Source organism: Lissotriton vulgaris, chromosome 1_1 (genome assembly GCF_964263255.1).
Source record: "Lissotriton vulgaris chromosome 1_1, aLisVul1.2, whole genome shotgun sequence".
Classification (NCBI taxonomy): Eukaryota; Metazoa; Chordata; class Amphibia; order Caudata; family Salamandridae; genus Lissotriton; species Lissotriton vulgaris.
The window spans coordinates 258,915,843-258,939,399 of record NC_141685.1 but is presented as its reverse complement, the minus strand read 5'-3'; the positions used below and the strand labels follow the sequence as shown (position 1 = coordinate 258,939,399).

General features: G+C 49.1%; 1 protein-coding gene across 1 annotated transcript in view; it reads right to left on the bottom strand.

Annotated features, from left to right (window-relative positions):
• LOC147746868 (HORMA domain-containing protein 1-like) overlaps positions 1–23,557 on the bottom strand; it is a 1,271,881-nt gene that overhangs the window by 344,032 nt on the left and 904,292 nt on the right. Inside the window, exon 7 of the mRNA XM_086925061.1 lies at positions 5,191–5,217. Coding sequence (XP_086781187.1) covers positions 5,191–5,217 — 27 coding nt within the window. The remainder of the gene's footprint in view (positions 1–5,190; positions 5,218–23,557) is intronic.

Sequence of the window (23,557 nt, the reverse complement as noted above, 5' to 3'; positions counted from 1 at the left end):
GACCCCCTCGGGTAGCAGCAGCGCGTTATAAATGCAACTAACATTAACATTAACACTTAGTTAAGTGATGCACCTTGCACTAATCCAGGCAACCCTTATGCTGATTTTAGTGGGCTTTGATAAGCATAGAAAGCTCTCAAAGTGGTAGATGTGGAGATCTGCCTTCATGCTCATCTTGAAGGTGTGTTAAGCAGCTTGATTTACCAGTTTAATCATGTAGTGTAGGTTAAAAGAAAAAATACTTCTATCTATTACACAACCCTTACTAACACATTGGTATATCTCCTGCCCGGAGATATCAACGCAAATACACAATAATACTTCAGTTGCAGTATTGTAAGAGGCACAAAATACAGTGGTCTCCAGTGAGTGACCAAACCATAAATGAAGACAGTGAAAGACAAACTGCAAGAGAGTGCTGGAATTGCACCGAAGACCCAGAGGAGCCAGGGACACAAAGAACCACCAAAGGAAAGTACCCAGGAACCCCACGGAGGCTGAGTGCAGAGTGGGAACAAAACCGCATGTTCACATATCATCCATGAAACTTGACCCATTCCCAGAAATGTCAACATTTTGTAAAACTGGGAATGCATCAGAATCCTACGCCTCTCAGGAGAAGTGCAGGAATAGTGCAAGGAAGATAAATACTTTTATTTCTCCTTGCATAGAAAGAGGAAAATGCCATTATTGATTATTTTGTGCAGGAAGGTTTCCCTTCTTGCTCAAAAACAATCATCCCTGCAGCGCAGGCACCCTTGCAAAATGACGCATGGGTGCCTCCGCTGGCGCATGGCACCCAATTGCGCGACAACGCAAGGTAAAGCACAGGGATGTGTTTTATTATCAATACAACGCATCCCTGTACTTCAAAAACGGTAGTGCAGATAAATGGCTTGTGGCACAGCGTTGTGTCGTTTTCTTGTAGCTGAGCCCCTTAGTTTTGTCGCCCCTCTGATTAGGACCTCATTAAAGATGATAATGTTGTCCAGCAGTGAGATCCTTGCCCAAGGCGTAGCTGACAGTCGGAGAATACTATCGCACAGAGGAACAAGAGGCGTCAGTGGACCATGAGGGAGATCTATGCCTGCGTCTCCGAGATATCAATGAGTGAGAGGTGAGATCTAGATGTTAAATGCCTGAGCGGGGTTCTAGATAGTGATTTCCGTGTAGATGATGATTGTGGCCTCTGAGGCGTTGTTCATTGGGATTTTGTAGTAGTCTTTGGATGAGGAGGAGTACCAGCTGGGACCCTAGATAGAGAAAAGGTCTGTGAGTATTCAGAACTTGGACTCTGTTGTGGCACTCTCCTTTTTTTGACAATCTGAAGGCAACGTGGTGAAAGGTTGACAGGTGTATCCTCCTTCTCCAGGGCTGAAGATCCTTCTGGAGAAACCTGAACAATTCTGATCCCTGAAGAAGAAGATCTGCTCCTAGACGTCGACTATCTGGGTCTCAACGCTGATCTATACACCCGCAACTCCGTCAGAACAGATTGTAAATTTCTCAACGTCGACGAGGATCTCGAAGTCGACCAATGCCATCTGTCCATTGCCAGTGAGCCAGAGGCCTGCTGTACCGGTGTCGGCATTGCAACGGCGAAGGTCTCTTCGCCGACTGATGCAGTTTGTCTTTTGACAGAGAGCCAGAGACTTGTGTTGATGTTGATCTGTGGTGAGATGGCGTGGTTCTCAACTTGAGCCATGCGAAGAGGAATGCATCAACGTCTATCTCTTGTGGGACGTTAAGTGGAGTTATGGCGAGATGTTTTTCTCGAGCCTTGATGCTGATGTATACAGCCTCGAAAACCTTTCTCCTGGTCGACAGAGCTAATGCTGAATGCCTCAACGTTGGTCTATCCACAGTCGGGTGTTTCGAAAGGGCTGCATGCTTTGATGGCCGCTCCGACCTCAACCATGATACCAATGGGGAGAACACAGGTGTTTCCTGTGACGTCAACCAAATACCTGTGGACGGCAGTGGAAAACAGCATGCTTGGTGTCTTTTCTCCATTCTCCCCCTCTGTTCATGTTTTCCACGAGAGCGGGTTCTTTGAAAGGAGTTTGGAACCCTACAAGGCCACTGGAAGGTCGCACCTTTCCTCTCTCCTGCAGAGCATGCAGTCAAATCTTCTCTCTGTCTCGCAGTAGTTGTTGACAGTAGTAGCAAGTCTCTGGATGATGATAAGATGGCAAACATACAATAGAAAAAGAATGTGGATCAGATTTCGCCATCTTTTTGCCACATAAAGGGCATTTGTTGAATAAAGATGCCATTTTCTGACTGTAAATATTTTGAATTTAGTCAGAAAAGCGGTTAACAGTACAGCAGGTACTAAAAACCATCACATTATATCAAAAAATGTGTTTTCTGGATAGAAATTGTTGACAGGAATACCAAAATCTAAAAGTTCAGTGCTCCAGAATCCTCACAGAATGGACTGGAAAAAAGAACTGACCTAACTGTCATCTTTGGCGCATGATGGGATTGCGAAAGTCTTAAAACAAAAGACACACAAATGATGGACAGGATTCAGAACAAATCAAGCATTCACCCCTAGTCAACGGATCTGAGGTAAACCCATCATTCTTTTGCTCAACATGCCCCCCCCCCAGTTTAGACTCAGCCATATGCAAATAAGTCTTGAACCTGCTCCTCATGGGAACAGCCTAGCCCAAAATGCCAAGCCATGTTTTCCCTGGACCAGATACAAGCATCCTGTGACCGGTTTTGGGGTATCACCCTATATCAGCCAGGCTAGCTTGAATCCAGTGGCACAGTGAGCACGGGACTTACGTCTGGGCATACCAGGCGCACTTAGGTCAAGAAAGTAAAGACACACAAATGGTGGATGGACTGCAGTACAAATCAAACATTCACCCCAGTCAAGAAATCTGTGTTAAATCCATTGTTCTTTAACTCACCATGCCACCCCAGTTTAGACGCAGCTATATGCAAATCAGTCTTGACCCTGCTCCTCATGGGAACAGTCCAGCCCAAACTGCCAAGCCAGGCCCTCACTAGACCAGAAACAAGCATCTTGGGACCGGCTTCGGGGTATTACCCTTCATCAACGCGGCTAGCTTGAATCCGGTGGAACAGTGAACTCAGGACCCATGTCTGGGCATACCCAGAGCACATCAAGGCACAGTGCCAGTTTTCTGTGTTATGTTTTCAATGTAACCTATTGACTAACAATGCCTTTTATTCCCTTGCTTTTTTCCTTTCAAATAAAGGCTATGTTTTGAAATTTAAGGTCAATGAAGTAGAAATGTTATATGTGTATGATTATTTTAAATAAAGAATTCAATGCAATTTTGGTATTTATTAGCCTCATTTTAGGTAGGATGCATGCATATATACGGTTTATACAGATATGTATGTTTAAGAGTATTTAGTACTTTTTAAGGGTTCAAACATACACATATAAAGTATTTGAAATGTGCTCCAAAGTCCACGCACGTGAACGGGACTAGTCAGTGCTTAGGAATATTAATGAGTATCCCCTGGAAGAGAACCTGGGGCCTCATTTATGAGAAAGGACGCATGGCTGCGTGAAAGCAGCGATGCGCCACTTCTCAGTGCGCACTCCTTGCGACATTCCTGATGCTTCATATTTAATGTATGACCCATCATGTCGCAAGGAGTTACAGATACGTCAGTATTTCTGACGCATCTGTAAGCGCAAAAGTGATGCATTACTGGAGTGTGTCACAAAAGTGACGCAACTCCAGCAATGCGTCCTTTCACATGGGACAAGCCCCATGTGAAAGGGCCTGCATCAGTCTAACGCCTGCTGTGAGGCAGGCGCAAGATTTTGACGCAACAGGGTCCTAAAAGTGACGCAGTCAAATCTCAAAGATTTCACTGCGTCACTTCTACGACCCTTCCTTGCGTCAATACTCCCCCTTGCATACATTATACCTGGCGCAGGTATAATGTGGCGCAGGGGTTTACAAAGTGACGCATCTACATCTACCTAGATGCGTCACTTTGTAAATATGGCACAACAAGGTGCATTTTTTACGCCAATGGTGCGTCACAAAAAGTGACGCACCAGCAGTGTAAAAGTGACGCACAGCCTCATAAATGAGGCCCCTGGCTTCAATCAAAAATATTAAGCGGTAATGACGACATAAGTAGCACCATTGAATATTGAACAAGGCATTGCCATTTGGACCAACAGCTGTAAGTGGACTAGCACCAGTCACAATAGCCATTACCCAAGAACACAATTCAGGAGCAGACTAGTGTATTGAACAGCACTCTCTAAAATTGTGCAACACTGAGACAAACCAGGCAGCATCTCTGAGCAGCACCCTTGAACACCAAGAAACAACTCCACACACACATTGGTAACACTCTGGCACCCAACAACAGCAATTTTAGGGACTATCTTAAATTTCGGATGAGATGTTCACTGACAGAATCACAGTTATCAGCAAAATAGTTTTGACACAATATTTCAATCATGTCTCTTGACAAAGTATTTACCAACAGCTTTAGAATACTGATGCATAATACATCTGGTAGGTGTCAAATATCCTGTGGAGAAAAATGAATCTCCTGGACAACCACAACTTTTACTGGGTACTAGAGTATTTAAGGAGCTTGTTTTACAAATGAATTTAAAACCGTTGTTTTAAGCAACAGAGTTGAATAAAGTTCAGTTAAATCCTTAGTTTGCCTCGGGTTTTCAACAACCGCTTGTGCTCAGCAACGTGGCCACCCCATCTCAAAGTTCTTTTGAGATGCTTGGCTCACTTTCAGGGCCGGACTGGCTACAGGGCAGTTTGGAATGCTGCTGAGCTGGGGGCTGATTTCGTTGATGGGGACCTGTGTGTACTAAGCAAATTTTGTTTAGCTTTAATTATTTCGAAGCACATGCAGGTCTCCATGAACGAAATCAGCTTCCACCGCAGTGAAATCAGCCCAAACTGCCCGGTAGTCAGTCCGGCCCTGCTCACTTTGATTACCTGGAGACTGTTTACAATTGCTATTATTTCATTATCATTTGAGTGGAATGGCTTTACATTAATATGCTCTTTGAGATAATATAGAAAATGAGCAAAAATATACTAAAACCTATATCCTTGCAGTCAGACTTGCAGAAACCAGGCACCTTGCAATAGAAAATAAATAGGTACTATGGAACTGATTATGTTTCATTGATTATTAGTAATAGCTTACATTTGGATCATCTGGATTCATATGTACCTAAAAAATAGGATTAGATTGATAATTAGACTTTTTAATCATTTTGTATAGAAAAGTTAGCAAAAAACATTTTGTTACAGAAAGAGAAAATGATAGTCAAATGAACGCACATTCAGCCTGCCATCTTTGTGCCTACTATGCTTTCTAGCTTTAAGCATATTTGGCAGTAAAGAATTACTGTGTCTATTAAAATCATTTTATTTTAAATGTTTTTTTTTTACTTTACCCCTTATGCTGGAAAGCTGTTACATATAAACACAAGCATTTCAGAAAAAAGACATGGGGCCATATTATCAAGAAAGGGTGATACATTATCGCCACTTTTATCGGCAGGAAACTGCCGCTAAAGCGGCGATAATGGGCTTGATAATATGCCCTTGTGAATTCCCATAGAAGCCTAGGTTAACTCCAGAACCTGGCCTAGTATAGGGAATTCACAAGGGCATATTATCAAGCCCATTATCGCCGGTTTAGCGGCAGCTTCCTGCCGATAAAAGTGGCTATAATGTATCGCCCTTTCTTGCTAATATGGCCCTTGGTTACTTACTCATAGTTCAGGTTCTGCCACGTAGGAATCTTCATTGAAGTCAGAAATGTTAATAAAAAATCCCTTTGAGAAAAGGAGTCTTTACACAGACTACACTTAAGCACCTACGTAAAACTGCGCACTGAAATGTATTATCTTTTTTTTTTAACTGTAATCGAGACTTTTATTACGTCCAGACTTGATTACGAAAATGCACTTTACTTGGGTCTTCTCTAATATCTTCTTAGTATACTTCATTTAAAAAAAAAAAATTACATTGATTCTTTGCCATCAGGTAATTATTTTTTTTTAACCCCCTTCCATGCAGATGATAGCCCCCGGCCGTCATGTATCACGGTGGCGTGTGCTGATGACGGCTGGGGGCCATCATGATCCCGCCCACTCTTTAAAACGGCTGCACAGCGTGAAAATTCGCCGCACATACAAGAGGTTAAAGTAAATTAAAAAACAAATTAGAAAGACCAATAATAAGTATACACAATGCTATTAGCAATACAAAAAGTTCGAGAAAGCAAAAGAAGAAGAGAGCAGGGATATACTGAAGAGAACATACATAACAAAATACATTCTTACAACATTACTTACATTTTTTCCCCCTTCCCCATTTGTTATCTCACACTACTTCTATTATCTTGATTTACCTGATGCCCATTCTATTTCCAAGCTCATCTTGACTTTTTCCCAGCCATTTTGATAAGGGCGCCCAGATCTTATCTCCTTTCTTAAGAGCTCGGTGACCCCTATTTATCTAAAGAGACATTTCCAAATTGTATATACTCAATAGGCGATGAAGCCAAGAGGTATAAAACGGTGGGTCCGGGTCTTTCCAAGCTGTAGCTATTAACAGCCTTGCGACTGCTATTGAAACAAAAACAAAATCCCTACGTGCAGATATTACCTCACAACCGCCATCATATCCTAAGAGCATTAATGGAGCACTAATTTCGACTGTACAATCCATCAGTTCATACCAAAATTTTTCTATGCCTCGTTTGAAAAGGGGTCAGGGACGTAGACGCATAAAACATATGTGTAGTGTCCGCGGGACTATGTTGACATCTGGGGCACTGATCGTTATCTCGTTTCCCCCACCCGAAGAGTTTTCCTGGAGTGTAATATAAGTTAAATAAGGTCTTGTAGTGTTGGGCTTGAAGGTTTGCAGCCAAAAATATACTTTCGCTCAATTCTAATGACATATCAGCATCTATATCATCATCCCCCAATTTTTATATTTTTTTTATATTTTTTAATTTTTGGAAGACCTTTATTGATAGAAAATCGCAAATACAACTCAGCAAAGAGCCCAAGGGCTCACAGATACAGTACGTTGCAACACAATAAGCGCAAAGGATCTGGTACAGGAATACTGAGGTCTAATTTTAAAAGTTTTTTCTGAAGGATAGACAGGAGCAGGATATCACAGCACAACAGGTTGGTTCCGGCCTAGTACGATCAGGATAGACAAATACACAATGTAACAAAATGCCAGAATCGCTGCGCACCACCTAGAGGATAAATGTCTAGACCCAGAAAAGAAGAAAAAGAAAAAGAATAGAAGGCCCATAGAACCAAAAAATAAAAACAAAAACCCCCCCCATCCACCCCCCACCCTGCACCCCTGCAGCTGGCTACGGCCTACCCCCCCCTAGCAGTGTGCCTGTCGCCCAATAAAAGGAGTCCCGAAATATAGAGAGTAAGAAAAGATTCCTAGTCTAAAACTCTCATTAAATAAAGAAAGGCGGGGAGGAGTCCACCACCCGTTCCTCGGCTCCACCCTCCCGTAAGGCCGATAACAGCACAAAGTATGGTGTCCGGTGATGGTAAGCATTACAATCAAAAGAAGTTGGAAGCACAAAAGCAGCCCACAGCGTAGTCAAGGGTAGCAATCCACAACCCACATGTCCAGGGCAGCAACAAGGAAACCATCAAACCACGAGCACAAGCGCACACCCCCGACCCATTCTCTCTTCCCCACCACTGCGAACTATGGAAATCCAAAGGGAAGCCGTCCCTCGGCTGCACCCTCCCGCAAGTACAATATGAACACAAGGTAAGTAGTCCGGTGACAAGAAACAGTTCGCAGCAAAACAGTGTAAAGCACAAAGTCAACACACCGCACCATCAGAGAAAACAGCACGCCACCCAGCTGCCACGGTCAATAACGAGGAATCTGCCAGTCCGTAGGAAGAAGCGTTTATCCCTGTCCCGTTTTCTCCTTACCGCCGCTGCACATCAATGCAACCGAGGAAGACGTGTTCGGTAGTCCAGAAGTGTCACTGTGGTATAAACACCCAGACGTGTCAAGCATAAGAAAATCCAGTGATCCCAGGGAGGGTACAAAGTACACCATCTTCGCATTGTGGAGCATGGGCGAGAACCATAGTCCAAAAACACCAACATTAGGCAACTGGGCATCAGCCATGGCCACCTCAAGGCGCTCCGGGGACTCCAACCAGGACCGAAAGCAGATAGGCAAGGTAGCATGTGACAGAGTCGGGTCAAAGAAGGAAGACACAAAGTCCACCAATGGCAGCAACGGCGACTTCCAGTATGAAGGGGGCAAGGATCGGAGCGGGCGCTTCAAGCGCGAGTGCGGCTCAGAGTCCACACCGTGGTCTGGATGTAGAAGTTCCTCAGCAGGGGGTGCAACAGGACAAAGAGTCTCATCAATGGCACTCGGGCCGCCATCTTGTAATGGAGAGGCAGGAGATGCGGTGTGAAGCTGTGCTCCGTCTGTCCAGCCAGCCTCGGACTCTCCATTACAAAACCAAGCGCATCGAATTTGCTGGCAAGATCTCGAGCAGAGTATTCCATTGCACTTCGGAGGTCGGCAACAGCCGACATCAGGTCACCATATCGGCCATCTCTGTTGTGCCTCACCCCAACAACATCGGTCCGCTCCAGTCGTCCAGAAATCACTCGGGATGCAGCCTCCTCTCGGCTGGCGATATCCATGTCCGTTGCAATCACCTGCACGGTCCCACCGTCACAGGCCGGGAGAAATGCGTTGGGCTACAGTAGCGGCAAAGGAAGTCAGAACCTTGAGAGCAGTTCTTAAGGCAAAGTGTCCCGTCGGGTGTGGAAGCGAACAACAGGTCGGGAGTCGCCCGCCGATCGCCAGGCTAAATACAAGCCGTCACTGTAACCGGGCAAGCCGTGTGAACACAGCTGAGAGATGCGCCCAAAATTAGCCGGCACATCCCAAGCTTCGCCGCCAGTCCAGCTGAGGCACAGCTCGAAAATCGGCCACTTCCCGGTTGACGTGTTCCGGCCGGCACCCAATCGCCGCAATCATCCGCTGTTGATCGCTCAGCGGCCGGCCTGGATTCCAACTAGAGGTCCCGGTCTCAAGTCCACAACAGGCCTCAGGACGTTTTCGATCGGCGCTACCGCTAGCTTTCAGGTAGAGGCTTCAGAGTTTCACCGCCGGGCGCCGGAGGGGATCGGGTACACATTCGTGCCGTTTTAATACAGGAGCACTGGCAGGATAGATGCACTGTTAAAGCCGCGTATTAATGGGTGTTCGAACTCACAGCGGGTTACGCGGTGGCCCTGTGAGTCGCAGGATGCGAAGATACTTGGGGCAGGTGATTTCATTAAATTCTTTGGACCACAAGGATAGAAGCGGTTGCCATGCCTTCTGAAAGGAGTCTGTGGAGTGTGTCAACGTGGCCTGGATGCGCTCCCTGCCTAACGTAAACCATAATTTGTGACGCTGCTTGCATGGCGATGCCCATCTGTTTGCCGCGCATGGACCTCAGGGGGAATGTGAGCGCGTTGGGTAATCCTAGAACAGCATATGCGGGGAAGCGTGGGATTTCAGTCTGGAAGGTGGAGTCGATGTCATCTAGGACCTCTTTCCAGTAGGCCCGGACAATGTGGCAGTCCCACAGCAGATGAGTTAATGTGCCATGCTCACCGCAGCCTCTCCAGCACAGCGCACTCCGAAGGGGGTTGCCCCGGTTGAGTCTGGCTGGAGTAAGATGCTAATATATGGCCAGTTTCATCGCTGCTTCCCTGGAAGCAGTGTTACGGGTGGTATGCGCTGCTCTGTAATAGATAAACCCCCATTCCTTGGGTGACAATGCCCTGCCAAGTTCCGATTCCCAGTGTTCTGCCCCGCCGTTTTGTTTGGGCTAGTTGCCGGAGAGAGCATCTTGTAAATGTCTGAGATAAGGTGTCTGTCGGAGTATTTTGTGATCAGCCATTTTTCGAACGGTGTCAATAGCCGATACATCAAGGGAGCGCGATCGGGGTTCGACATCCAATGACGTAATTGGAAGTACTAGAACATGTGAGGTTTGGTTACCCCATAGTCCTTCACAATGTCGGCAAGGGAGAGGAAGCTTTCGGATTCAAAAAAGTAGCCAGCCGAGCGGCATTCTGTACCGCGCCATTGCGGAAAGGCGCGGGGGTTATTGCCTGGTGGGAAATCCGGATTGTCTAGAATCGGGGTAAGTGGGGAGGGGAAAGTTGTTAATCCTCTGTTGACCGCTACTGCGTCCCAAGCTCTCATGATGGTGCGCATAATGGGGGAATTAAGGAGATACCTCGGCCTATGTTGACGGGCGAGAAATGGTATCTTCCATAGGGAGGTCTGGGCCATCGCTCTGTCCTGGAACAGCCACCTTTTTTCGGATTCCGGCCTGTACCATTCCACCAGGTAACGGATTTGCGAGGCGCGGAAGTACTGTAGGAGGTTGGGGACGCCAAGACCACCCTTATCCACCGTTCTGTATGCAACTTGTTTGTGCAGGCGTGCTCGCTGTTTTCCCCAGATGAACTGGTGGAGAGCGGTTTGCAGATTCGACAACGCGCCAGCCGGCGGGGAGATTGTGAGGGTTTGAAAGATGTACAGAATCTTAGGCAAGGCTGACATTTTCACCGCCGCTATGCGACCTAACAGGGAAAGGGGTTGTTTTGACCAGCGAGCAAGATCAGCTTGGATCTGGGAGGTGAGCGTTTTATAATTAAGGGATGCCGTTGCGGCAGTGCTGGAAGTGAGGGTGACTCCCAAGTATGGGAGTTGTGAGGAGGTTTGGAGGTTGCACCCAAAAGTTGGTGTAGGGGTTCGCGAATAGGCATTACTACCCAGAGGCAGAATCAGAGATTTCCCCCGATTGATCTTGAAGCCAGAGATTGCTCCGAATGTGTCCAATTCCTCTTGGAAGGCTGGTATAGAGCGGGATGGATCATTGAGAGTGGCAATGATATCATCAGCGTAGAGGCCTACCACGTGCGGTTCACGGCCAAAGGTGATACCGTGAATGTTAGGGTTATCTCTAAGTTTCTGCGCCAGCGGTTCCACGTAAAGGGCGAACAGGAGGGGTGAGAGAGGGCATCCCTGACGCGTTCCCCGTTGTATCTCAAAGGGGTGTGATTTAAGACTGCCTAAGCGGACCTTGGCTTGAGGGTGATAGTAGCAGCTCGCTATCCATGATTGGAATCGGTCGCCCAGCTGATATCGTTGCAGGACTTTCTGCAGGTAAGTCCAGTCGACTCGATCAAACGCCTTCTCTGCGTCTATGGCTAACAGTGCCGAATCCGAGTTCTAAAAATGTGTTTTGTCTACCAAGTGCAGGAGCCTTTTAGTGTTGTCGCTGCATTGGCGATTCGGGACGAATCCCGATTGATCTGGTTCGAAGATTCCTGGGAGGCAGGGGCCTAGGCATGCTGCCAGTATCCCAGTGAATAACTTCAAGTCCAGGTTAAGTAATGAGATGGGATGGAATGCCTAGCAATGTGTAGGGCTCTTGCCTGGTTTAGGCAACACTACTATGTCCGCTGCAAGCATGTCTGGGGGTATGGAACTCGGGCCTTCAACCGAGTTGAATAGTCTTGTGAGTATCGGCGCCAGGAGTGGGCCAAACAGTTTGTAAAAGCCTGATGAGAAGCCGTCAGGGCCCGGAGATTTGAGCGGCCGTAAGCGGGATATTGCGGCCAGGACTTCGTCCGACCGAATGGGGACGTCTAGGGCGTCTGAGATCGATTTGGACAATGGTGTGATATTTGCTGAGTGCAAATATGCATCGATATCCGCGGGTGGTATTTGGTCCTCCCTATATAGGGAAGCATAAAATGAGCGGAAGGCATCTGCAACCTTTGCCTCGTCAGTGATGGTCTCCCCGGAGTCATTCAGGAGAGTGGTGATTTTAGAGAGCTGGGTTTTGGCTTTGAGAGCGCTAGCTAAAAGGCGCCCGGTGCGGTTCCCCCCCACATAGTAGGAATGGCGGAGTCTGAGGGCAGCGAATTCAGGCCTGTCGGTATCAAGGCTAGCTAATTGGGCCCTGGTAGCTTTTAATTGCCTCCAAACTCTAGGAGCTCCAGTGCGTCTGTGAACCCGTTCAAGTTCAGCCACCTGAGCCGTGAGGTCGTCCCTTTTTCCCTTTTGTAGTTTGGCGTCTGCTGCCGCTATAGCGATCAGTTCCCCCCTTACTACAGCCTTCAAAGCGCCCCAGAGGGCCGAAATGGAAGTTACAGAGCCATCGTTAGTGGCAAGATATTCCGAAATGCATTTACGGATTTGTGCAGCGACAGCCGGTCTCTGCAGCATGGTTTCGTTGAGCCTCCATGAGGCCGGAGTGCGCGCGGTGGTGGGAATGGTGAGCGTCAGTTCTACCGCGTCGTGGTCGAAGAGAGCTGCTGGGGTTATGGAGACGTCGGTGATGAGAGTTGTTAGGCCGGAAGAGCCCAGGAAATGATCTAAGCGCGCGTAGGTGCGGTGGACATGGGAGAAGAATGTGAACTGTGTCGAGTTGGGGTGTACCGCTCTCCAGAGATCTAACAGGCACCTTTCTTTTAGCCACAACCCGCCTGCTTCAGATAACGCTCCAGTGTCCCCATAGCGGTGTCCAGACCTGTCTTTATGTGTGTCCATAACGAGGTTGAGGTCCCCCCCAATGAGTAAGTGGGTGCTAGGGGGCTGCAGCGCTTCCGAGAGTGCATTCTTAAGTAAAGCTTCCTGGCCAGTGTTAGGGGCGTATATGGAACCAACTGTCATCGTATTAGTGCCCACCACAAGGGTGTATGATAGGAGGCGGCCCTTGATTTCTCCCGCTTTTTCCCCCACCCGGCCCCGAAAGTGTCGGGACACAAGCATCGCCACCCCCGCCTTTTTAGTGGTGAGTGATGAAAAAAAGTTGTTGAGGGAAGGCTCTGGAGCGCATCCTGTGCCAGTCCTCAGCTAAGAGGTGGGTTTCCTGCAATAGGCATATGTTCGCCCCTGAGTGTTCTAGATATGAAATCACAGCCCGCCTCTTAATGGGATTGTTGAGGCCTTTTACATTGAGAGATAATACCTTAAGTGTATCGGGCATCTTGGGGTGTTGCGGGTGTAGCGTAGCGCAATGGCAGGTCTATCCTCGTGCGCGGCAAACAGTTAGCAGTGTACGAAGCTTATTCATGTCCCTTGGCATACTGGTCCCCTCCCTCAATCCCACCCCTACCCCCCCCACCCGAACTAACTTTGTCTGGATCCCAAACCTCACCCAGAGTGGCGCATCGTCCGCAGTCCCGCCGGGTTAGAACTGTCCCCACTCTCCCCACCCAGCAACTGTGTCCTCCCCTTCCCACCCTAACCCCAACTTCCAACAACCAACCAATAGTCATAGTCCCGGGCCTATTCAGAGTCAGTTCAGGCCAGTGGGGTGAAAAAATAGAAGAGGCTGTGGCAGTGGCGACCAGTGTGGCCTCCCGCCCCCTCCACCTCCCCCCCACTCAGAAGAAGTGAGATTGCTATGGCTCCCCCGTTGAATCAGGCTTAGGAAGGAGCAGCGGTGTCCTTAACGACTTCCTCTATGGCTGCAGCTTTGTCTTTGGCAATGGTCCCTGGATCCGGGCGGAGGCGATGCTTGGGTGCACGGCGTCTTCGTACTTGTTGCCAGTCGTTGCCTGAGGGTTGCGGGCGGTTAGCTGGGGAAGATCCCAGGGTGGAATCTCCGTCAGAAGCATCATCTCGCAGTTCCAGGCCCAAAAGAGCGCATGTGTCCTGCAGCGAGCGGAGCTGGTGCAATTTGCCCTCCCACTTATTGATCAGGCGGAACGGATGTCCCCAGGAGTAGGGCACACCCTTGTCCCTCAGAAACATGGTGACCACCTTGAAGTCCTTGCGTTTCTGAAGGGTGATGGCGGAGAGGTCTTGGAAGAGCTGAACAGAGTTGTCTCGGAAGCGGATAGGCTGCACTCGGCGTGCTTCTCTCAGTATCCTTTCCTTCAGGGGAAAGTCCAGGAGGAAAGCCAGGATGTCCGGAGGGGGCGCAGGGGCACGGCGGTGTAGACCCACTCGGTGCGCTCTGTCAATACGGATGGTGAATTCAGGGGATTCGTTGAGGACTTCTCGGAAGAGGTCTTGGAGGTATTCCGTGACGCTATTCCCCTCCGCTTTCGATGGCACGCCTCTGACCCGTATGTTATTCCGCCGGGAACGGTTTTCGAGGTCTTCCGAAGGTGCCTGAAGGCCCACCTGCAGTTCCTGAAGGCAGAGAACTTCTTGCTGGAGGAGCGCCAGGTCTTCGCCACGGGTCTGACTAGATTTCTCCACTGCCACCACTCTTTCCCCCAACCCATCCAGATCCCTGCGCAGTTCTCTCTGTTCACTGACCAGTTTGTGTTTCAGGGTCTGGAAGTCCGTGCGCAGCGTATTGAAGAGGCTTTCCAGAAACAACTTCGTTATAGGGGCGTCTTCAGCTTCCTTGGTTGGGGTGGCCATCGACGTTGACGGTGATGTGGGTGCATGGGATTTCTCGGGTTTAGAAGACGTTTTCATGAGTAGTTCTTTGATCGGTCGTCCCCCTCTGCGATTGGTGGAAGACATCGTGGTGTGAGGTGGGGGTCAATCCTGAGCCCCAGGGATCAGGGGCGTGCCGCTAGAGTGTGAGCACCAAAAGACAGTCCCGGGAAGGCCCAGAAACAGCCACCGGGCGCGGCCCGCACCGGCGTAGCAATTCTTGGCGCGGAGGAGATGTGGGTGGAGTCGAGCCGCACCGGGGGCCCGATCCGCGCCCCCCGAGTATGTATGAGGGCCAGGTGCCGCCGTCCCGGTCGGTGACCAGGGCACAGGGTCTGCTTAGGGTGCTGGCTGGGCCCAGGCCGTGTCCGCCCCTTTCTCCAGTGCGAGCTCCAGGGAGTCTAAAGGGGGGTGAGCAGTAGGTATGTGTCAGCTCTCCTCCCGCCGGGGGCGCGACCACCAGGCCCCCCGAGCATCCCCCTCTCCTCACCTCGGAGTCCTGTAGACGTGGTTCGCCGGGCGCCTCACAGATGTCGCCAAGAGGTCTGCTCACAGCCGGGGAAGGGTCCAACACCTTAGAAGAGAGCAAGTCCCGGTCGCTCACTGGAAGTGGAGCGTCTCGTCGTAGGCCGCAGGCCGCACACATGGCATGCGTGGCTCCGCAGGGGCCCTTCAGAGGTTCCAGGCCGCAGGTGGCACACGGTGGTAGGGGCCCGTTAAAGTGGACGGGCAACGTGACTGCTCCTGCTGCAGCGCCGGGCTCGGGCTGATGGGGGCTCCTGCCCAGGCCGCCTTTCAGTCTAGGCCCAGGCCGGGGACCAGCGCAAATCGCGCCCGGGCCGCAGTCCGCCCAGGTCACTCTCGTGCTCGCGCAATAGCGCTATGGTGCGGGGGGGTTACCCACTCGTTCCAACAAGGGTCCCGCTCTGGAAGGTAGCGCCGGCGGTGCGGGCCGCGCCGTAGCGGGCCTCCCCCGCAGCCGAGCAGGCCGAAGCCGGGGACTCGGGTAGAGGAGCGGCCGGATCGGGAGGTGTGGCTGGTTCTCGGGTCTCTCACTCACCCGGCAGGCAATCCACGGCCTAGGAGGGGCCGGTAGTCCCGGGAGGTCACTCCGGTCGTGGGGGAGGCAGGATTGCAAAGAATCGTGAGTCTCCTCCGTGCAGCGGGGCCAGGTAGCGTTCGGCCCAGTTTCAGGCTGTCTCACGCCGCGGTAGGTGGCTGCGGCTGCTGCGGTGAATTCAGGTGACTGCTCCTTCCCCAGGTCACTCTGCAGGGCTGTGGGTCTCTCCACGCCGTGGGGTGAGCAGGGGAGCCAATTTAGACGTAATTAGGGGGATTCGGGGATCAAGGGCGAGGAGCTCCGCAATTATGCCTCCGTCCCGGTCGCCATCTTGGCCACGCCCCCCCAAGATCTTCATTTTTAAGACATTAACTCTGCCCACTATCATTAGGTGCAAGTTGTCCAACCACCGAAGCTCATTGGATATCTCCTGTAATACTGGGTCAATGTTATTTCCCCCTAGTGTGTTCAAATCCAGCCCAATCTTTACCCCGAGATAAGCTGCAGTATCTCTCTGATGCTGATCTTGGAGATTTCCCTGTCTGGTACAGATTATCTGTGTCTTTCCTTTATTCAGACAGTAGCCTGACCAGCTCCCGAATTCCTCCGCCATTCTCTCTACTTCTGCTATTACAGTTGTTGGATTTGATGTGATTACTGTAATGTCGTCAGCATAGACAAGTATTTTTGTCTCATATCCATTAATTTTGTAGGGTTCAATCACTGAGTTCTCAATTATCTGCCTAACAAATGGATCCAGATGTATAGCGAATAGAATTGGGGAGCAGGGGCATCCCTGCCGAGTGCCCCTTGCTACCTCTATCGGGCCTGATACTATTCCCATCATCTGCAGTCTAGCAAACGGTTTATGGTACATTGCCTGAACTGCTGTTATCATTCTAGGACTTATCCCTCGCTACGCTAAGGCCCCCCACAAATACTGCCACTTCACTCTGTCGAAGGCCTTCTCTGCGTCCAACAGAATCACAGCCAGACCTTCCCTCCTTGCTGCAGCTAAATCTAGCAGAGATATTACTCGCCGGGTGTGGTCCGTTGTTCCCCTCCCTGGCACCAATCCATGCTGCCAGGGTGAGACAGAACTGCCTATGATTCTCTTGAGCCGAGTTGCTAAGATCTTTGAGTATATCTTTGCATCTGAGTTTATCAGTTAGATGGGTCGATATGACCCTGGTGCTGACGGGGGTTTCCCCTTTTTGTGAACTATGATTGTCTGTTTCCTTCAATGAGTTAGGCGATATTCAAGTTCAAGTTCGGTAATTTGTATAGCGCACTACTCACCCAGAAGGTCTCAAGGCGCTTGAGGGAGGGTGGGTGCATAACTTATCGAATAGCCAGGTTTTTAGCTGCTTTCTGAAAAAGAGGTGGTTCTGTGTAAGGCGGAGGTGAGTGGGGAGAGAATTCCAGGTTTTGGCCGCTAAGTAGGAGAAAGATCTTCCTCTCATGGTGGATCTATTGATGCGCGGAATTGCGGCGAGGGCTTGATTGGATGAACGTAGTTGGCGGGTGGGTGTGTAGAAGGACAGTCGTTTGTTGAGGCATTCGGGTCCTAGGTCGTAGAGGGCCTTATGTGCTTGTGTGAGGAGACAGAACGTTATTCTCTTGTTGACGGGAAGCCAGTGGAGATCTTTCAGGTGACCGGAAATGGGAGCTTGACGGGGGATGTCCAGTATGAGTCTGGCTGAGGCGTTTTGGATGCGTTGGAGTTTTTTCTGTAGTTTGGCTGTGGTTCCGGCGTAAAGGATGTTTCCATAATCTAGTCGGCTAGTGACTAGTGCGTGGGTGACTGTCTTTCTTGTTTCGGTGGGGATCCAGCGGAAGATTTTTTTGAGCATGCGTAGGATGTTGAAGCATGATGATGAGACGGCGTTGACTTGTCTGGTCATCGAGAGGGAGGAGTCTAGGATGAAGCCCAGGTTACGTGCGTGATCTGTAGGTATGGGTGCTGTGCCCAGAGCCGGTGGCCACCATGAGTCGTCCCATGCAGAGGGGGAAGATCCTAAGATGAGGACTTCCGTTTTGTCCGAGTTTAGTTTTAAACGGCTGTTCTTCATCCATACGGCTACTTCTTTCATTCCTTCGTGTAGATTGGTTTTGGCTGTGTTAGGGTCTTTGGTGAGGGAGAGGATTAGCTGGGTGTCGTCTGCGTAGGAGAAGATGTTGAGGTTGTGTTGGTGCGCGATGGATGCGAGGGGACTCATGTATAAGTAGAAGAGGGTGGGACAGAGTGATGATCCTTGTGGTACGCCGCAGATGACTTCGGTGGCCTCTGATCTAAAAGGGGGGAGGTGGACTCTCTGGGTTCTTCCGGCGAGGAACGATATGATCCAGTCCAACGCTTTTCCTTGTATTCCGACGTTGCTGAGGCGTTGTATGAGGGTGTTATGACAGACTGTGTCAAAGGCGGCGAACGTCTAGGATCAGATCATGAAGGAGTACAGCCAGATCGAAGAGAAGTATTTTATATAGCTCTAATGGAATTTTATCTGGACCAGCGGCCTTTCCTGAGGAGAGAGTTTTTATAGCTAGAACCGTCTCCTCCACTGCAATCTCGTCTTCTAATTCTGAATGTGTATCTGAGTCTAATTTGTTAAGCTGTGTGTATTCCCTTCATGCAGTTGGTAAACTATCACAGGGAGCCTGCTGGTATAGTTTACTATAATACTCCTTAAAAACTTCCATTATTTTATCAGAAGATGTTTCCATGTGCCCCTTTGAGTTTTTGATTTCAATTATATTATTTCTGCTGGCCTTTTGTCTAGTCCTAAGGGCCAAAGGTCTTCCCGTCTTTTCTCCATATTCGTACATCTCTTTTCGGTACACTTGGTATTTCTGGGCTACTGGCGTTTGAAACACATTATTTATACCTGCTCTGGCAATTATTAGCTGGTTCCAAACTGTCATTGATCTATTGCCCTCCCCCTGAGATAATAATTTAGTGTGTTCTGTTTCTAACTGAGCTAGCTTGATCATTAGGGAAGTGACCTGTTTTTTCTGCATTTTCCGCTGTTGACCCACATAACTTATTATTTCGCCCCTTAAGCACCCCTTAAATGTATCCCAAAAAGTTATACGTGAGGCACTATACCGGTTAATTTCAAAGAATCCTCTAGCCCATTCTTTATTATATTTTACTAAATTCTCATCTGTCAGCAATTTCCTGCCAAACGACCAGGAACGGGGTTCTTTTTTCAGGCCCTGGCCCACTATTTTGAGCATAAGCGGATTATGATCTGAAAAGATTTGTGGCAATTTATTGATCTCAACCCCCCCCCAATAAGTTAGCCAAAACCAAGAAATAATCTAAACGAAAATATTTTTGATGCAGATATGAAAAGTACGAATACCCGGGATCAGAATCCTTCCTGGCTACCCATACATCTACCAAACCATGGCTCGCCTTAAAATTATTTATAGCCTGAATGACCCTCGGCTTTCTTCCCTTATATTCCCGCCCTTCCACATTATAACTTTCAGAATGTATATTAAAATCGCCACACGCTATTACCGAGTGTGGCCATGTAGCAAGTTCTAGCTCTAGCTCTTCCCATAGCTCTGGGTCATCTTGGTTTGAAGCATAAACAGTCACTATAGTTACGCCAATACTTAATGATACAATGGCCCACTTACTCCATTTATCCGCCATAGTCCGTTTAATGCTGCCTGCTTGATGTTGACAAATATTGCTACTCCTCTAATCATCGAGGTCTGTGAAGAGCATACTGCTAAATTATATCCTATCATTTGAAGGACACCTCGATTATTCCAGAAGACATGAGTCTCCTGTAGGCAGATAACTTCCGGAGCTAAAAATCTTAGGATTTCAAACACTTTTGCTCGTTTTTTCCTATCATTCAGGCCTGCAACATTAACTGAACAAATCTGTAAATTATCCATTTATTCTTATAAAATTATACCATCTCAATACTTCTTTCCTTCATCCTTTGATCATTCCTTTCTTATCTGAATTTCTAGTTCTGTTCGATTCCATGTACCTGAAATGGCCTTTCTTCTCTCACACCCTTCCCCACCATTCCTGTCACCCCATCCCCCTCCCATCCCACCCAACCCTCAACCCACCCATGAAAGCCACTAGACCTTAGTCTAGTAGTGATGACACAGCTCTTGGCGTGATCCTAGTGTTGCCCCCAATTTCTACCTTCATCAAATAATCAAACCATCAAGTAATCCTTATATCCCAAAACGTGTGAAGGGGCCTAATAAAACCCTCAGCATACAAGTAATCTATGTTTCTTACCCTTCTACCGCACCACTCCCTGTCCCATCCCACATTCCCTAGTTTACCACATGATATCTAAATCTAAACCTAAACCTAGTCTGCCCATCCTATTTCTTCCAACTTAACTCGTCCAAAAATTCTTTTGCTTTTGCTTTGATTTCTGAAGTAAAAAACCGGACCCTATCTCCAATTACAATTTTCAGTTTTGCGGATTCAGGAGGAATGCCTGCGCTCCCTTTTCCTGAAAGGGATTGATCATCTGCCATAACCTCCATCATCTCTCAACAGTCACATGGCAGAAGTCCGGTCTTGTAAAAAATTCAACATCCCCCACCCACCTTTTGCGATCTGGTCTAGCTTTTTCAAAAATATTTTGGCGTAGGAGATAGTTTCCAAAGAAAACCAACACGGCCCGAGGTCTCAAAGCGACACCAGACTGTTGTTTCTGAATTATTGGAACCCAGTGTACACGTTGGACTTCATGATCCCAGTTCCATCCCTCGATCTTGGCTAGCAAGTCGACCATATAGGGACGGATATCCGCCCCACCTTTATTTTCCGGGAGTCCCAGAAAACGCAGATTATTTCTTCTTCTGCGATTTTCTTGGTCTTCAAGTTTCCATTGTATATTTGCAAGTCTGGCCTCATGAGAACTAGTCTGCTGCTGTGTTGCCATCATCTCAGTCTCAATATTACTTGTTCTTGTTGCGAGATATGTTAACCTATTTGAAATCTCCGTGCATACTTTGGCTATTTTGCGCACTGTGCCTTAAATCTTCCGAATAGCAGCCTGGGATCGTCTATTATCCTGCTTAGATTCATCCCGGTGTGCCATAACAGTCTGCAGTATTGCATCCAGGGTTGCCGTGGTCGCTGACTCCGTATTGGGAGGTATTGCGGGGTTGTCTCATACCAAATGGCTAGTGGCTGAGTAATCCTAGTTTAAATCTTGCATCCCCCCCTTTGTTCGGACTGTGGTTGTCAGAGACTTGGCCAACCTCCGTAGCGTTGAAGCGGAGTCCCTGCCGCTAGTATCCTGCGGGCTTTCGCTGTCTCCCTCCACTTCCGTACAACTACCCCTTGTTGACCCCATCAGTGAGCCCACCAGTGACTCTGCATCCTCAGAGAGTGAATAGTAGCAGTCTGTTGTCTCAATGTCTGTCTCTTCCCCTGATGGAGTTTCTGCGCAAAGTGCTTAGAGCACATAGGAACTGGATCGTCCAATATTTTTGCTGATACCTCAATTTTATTTTTTAGCATAGGGCTCAAGTTTGTTTCTTTAGTAAGGGGTTAGGTTAGTTTTCCATTACTTTTATTTGGATGTGTTAGAGTTATCTGATTGGGCCCCCCCGGTGCCCTCCTTGCCCTGCTTGCTCTTGTCCTTTGCCTGTTGCTGTGGAGGTGTCTGGTCGCCTCCCTCTTGTACTGATCCCTCATCAAACACTCCCACTTTGCCAGCAATAATGTTTGCCCCAGCCTCTTCACTTTGCTCCCCCAGGCTCCTACAGTCTCCATACTGTCATCCACCACCGCGGTTTTATTTGTTTTTATAGGGGATTCTGTAGGGTCTACCGGAGTACCTGGAATAGCCAAAACATCCCCTCTGGGCGTCAGCAACTCAGCTGCAACCATTATCTGGGCGAGACACTTAGGTAATAAGTCCTGACTTGCGGGGTCATTCTCCACCATTTCCAGCCCTAACTGCATCCCATTGTCTGTTTTTCCCTTTTCGCCAGGCACCCCCTGCGTTTGTTGCTTCTCTCGGCTCTACGTTAGCATCTCCATGATGCTGGGACCTGCCGGAGGTCGCTGGGGCGTTCCTCTTCCCGGGAGGCCCTTTGGGGTCGAAATCTGCCCGCATCGCCGGGCGGTGGCGTCGTTCCTCCTCCTCCGGTAGCGGCACCATCCTCCAGTTTTCGGGAGGTTTTCGTCGACATGTTATTTGCTTTGCCCAAAGGAGAGACATCATCCGCCGATCCCTTCACTGCAGCCTTGGCTCGGGCCTTCGGTTTCATTCCTGCGTCGTCCGTGCACTGCTTCTCCAGCAGTACGCCCAACAAGGCACTTCGCTCGTGGTCTGCTCGGCACCAGGACAAAGTCCAGCAAATCCGCCTGAAGCAGGTAAGAGCGGCTACCCCCGCAGTGGCCCCCACGACTATTTTGCAGCAATTTACCCTCTGCGCTCTATTGTCCAGCAATGCATCTCTTGTACATCTGATCATCCCAGGGCTGGCACAGGGGGGTACTCTTACTCGTCAGGGGGGTGTCACCAGATCACGCCATCAAGCTAGTGCAGCAGCCTAGCCTAGCCTGCCGCCATCTTGGCTTTCAGACTTCTTAGTAAACTTCAAGTGGTGCAGAATGCGGCTGCCAGAGCAATCCTGAACCTTGCCCCAAGAACCCACATGACCCCGTATTTGAAAGCACTCTACTAAATAATAATAATAATAAAGAGCTTATAGAGCGCTCAGTAACGCCATCACGGCGTGTCCCCGCGCTAAGCTACCAGTGAAAGCAACATAGAAAACCCAGACTCTATGCAGTATATAGGTGTGTTTTGAGCAGAGCCCTGAACCGCAGTTCATTGCCCTCCAGTCTCAACACAGGAGGTAGTTTGTTCCAATTTTGAGCTGCTAGTAGCGCGAAGGACCGTCCACCTATTCTAGCCTTCCTGATCCTGGGGACTGTCAGCAAACCGGTACCCTCTGAACGGAGGGTCCTGGTAGGTTCATAACGGCTGACTAGCTCCTTCAGATATGTCGGTGACTTGTCCCAGACAATACGGTGGCAAAAAAGGAGGCCCTTAAATAGCACACGCTTCTTCACCGGCAGCCAATGAAGCGCGTCCAGCGCCAATTTCGAGCTAGCTCTCCTGGGTCTTCTTAACACCAGTCTGGCGGCGGAGTTCTGGATGACTTGTAGGCGACCTATGCTGCCCTCGGTTGCCCCAAGGAACAGAATGTTGCCATAATCTAACCGCGAGGTCACTAGTGCCTGCGTTAGTGTTCTTCTGGCCAATAAAGGGAGGAGGTCTAAGGTTTTGTTTAGGGTCTTTAGGACTCCAAAACATTTGCCCACAAGGCGCCTTATGTGGCCTTCATATGAGAGCGAGGGGTTCATCCAAATTCCCAGATTCTTGGCCTCCTGACATGGTATGGGGGTAGGGCCCAGACATGAAGGCCACCACTCATCCGACCATTTTTCGCTTTTACCCCCTACCACCAGCACCTCTGTTTTAGAGCCATTAAGTTTTAAACAATGGGCATCCATCCACTCTGCTAATGCCTGCATACATGATTTAAAATTTTTAGGGGTGTTGGAGGTACTCTGTGATAGGGAGATCAGCAGCTGAGTGTCGTCAGCGTACGACACTAATTCCACCCCAAAAGAGTGTACAACTTTCGCTAGAGAGGCCATGTACAAGTTAAAAAGAGTGGGGCTCAAAGCAGAGCCCTGAGGCACTCCCTGGTCTAATGACATCTCCCCTGAGCGGCAGGTCCCCTGCTGAACCTGGAAACATCTCTCTGTAAGGAAAGATTGCAGCCAGCCCAGCGCAGGCCCAACGACCCCAGCTTCGTTCAGACACCGTAGCAAGATGGAATGCGCCACGGTGTCAAAAGCTGCGCTTAGGTCAAGCATGATCAGGGCCATTGTGTGACCAGCATCTGCCCCTGCTCTTAGAGTCTCAGTGGCTCTTAGGAGGGCCGTCTCCGTAGAGTAGCCCGCCCTAAATCCTGATTGCGAGGGATG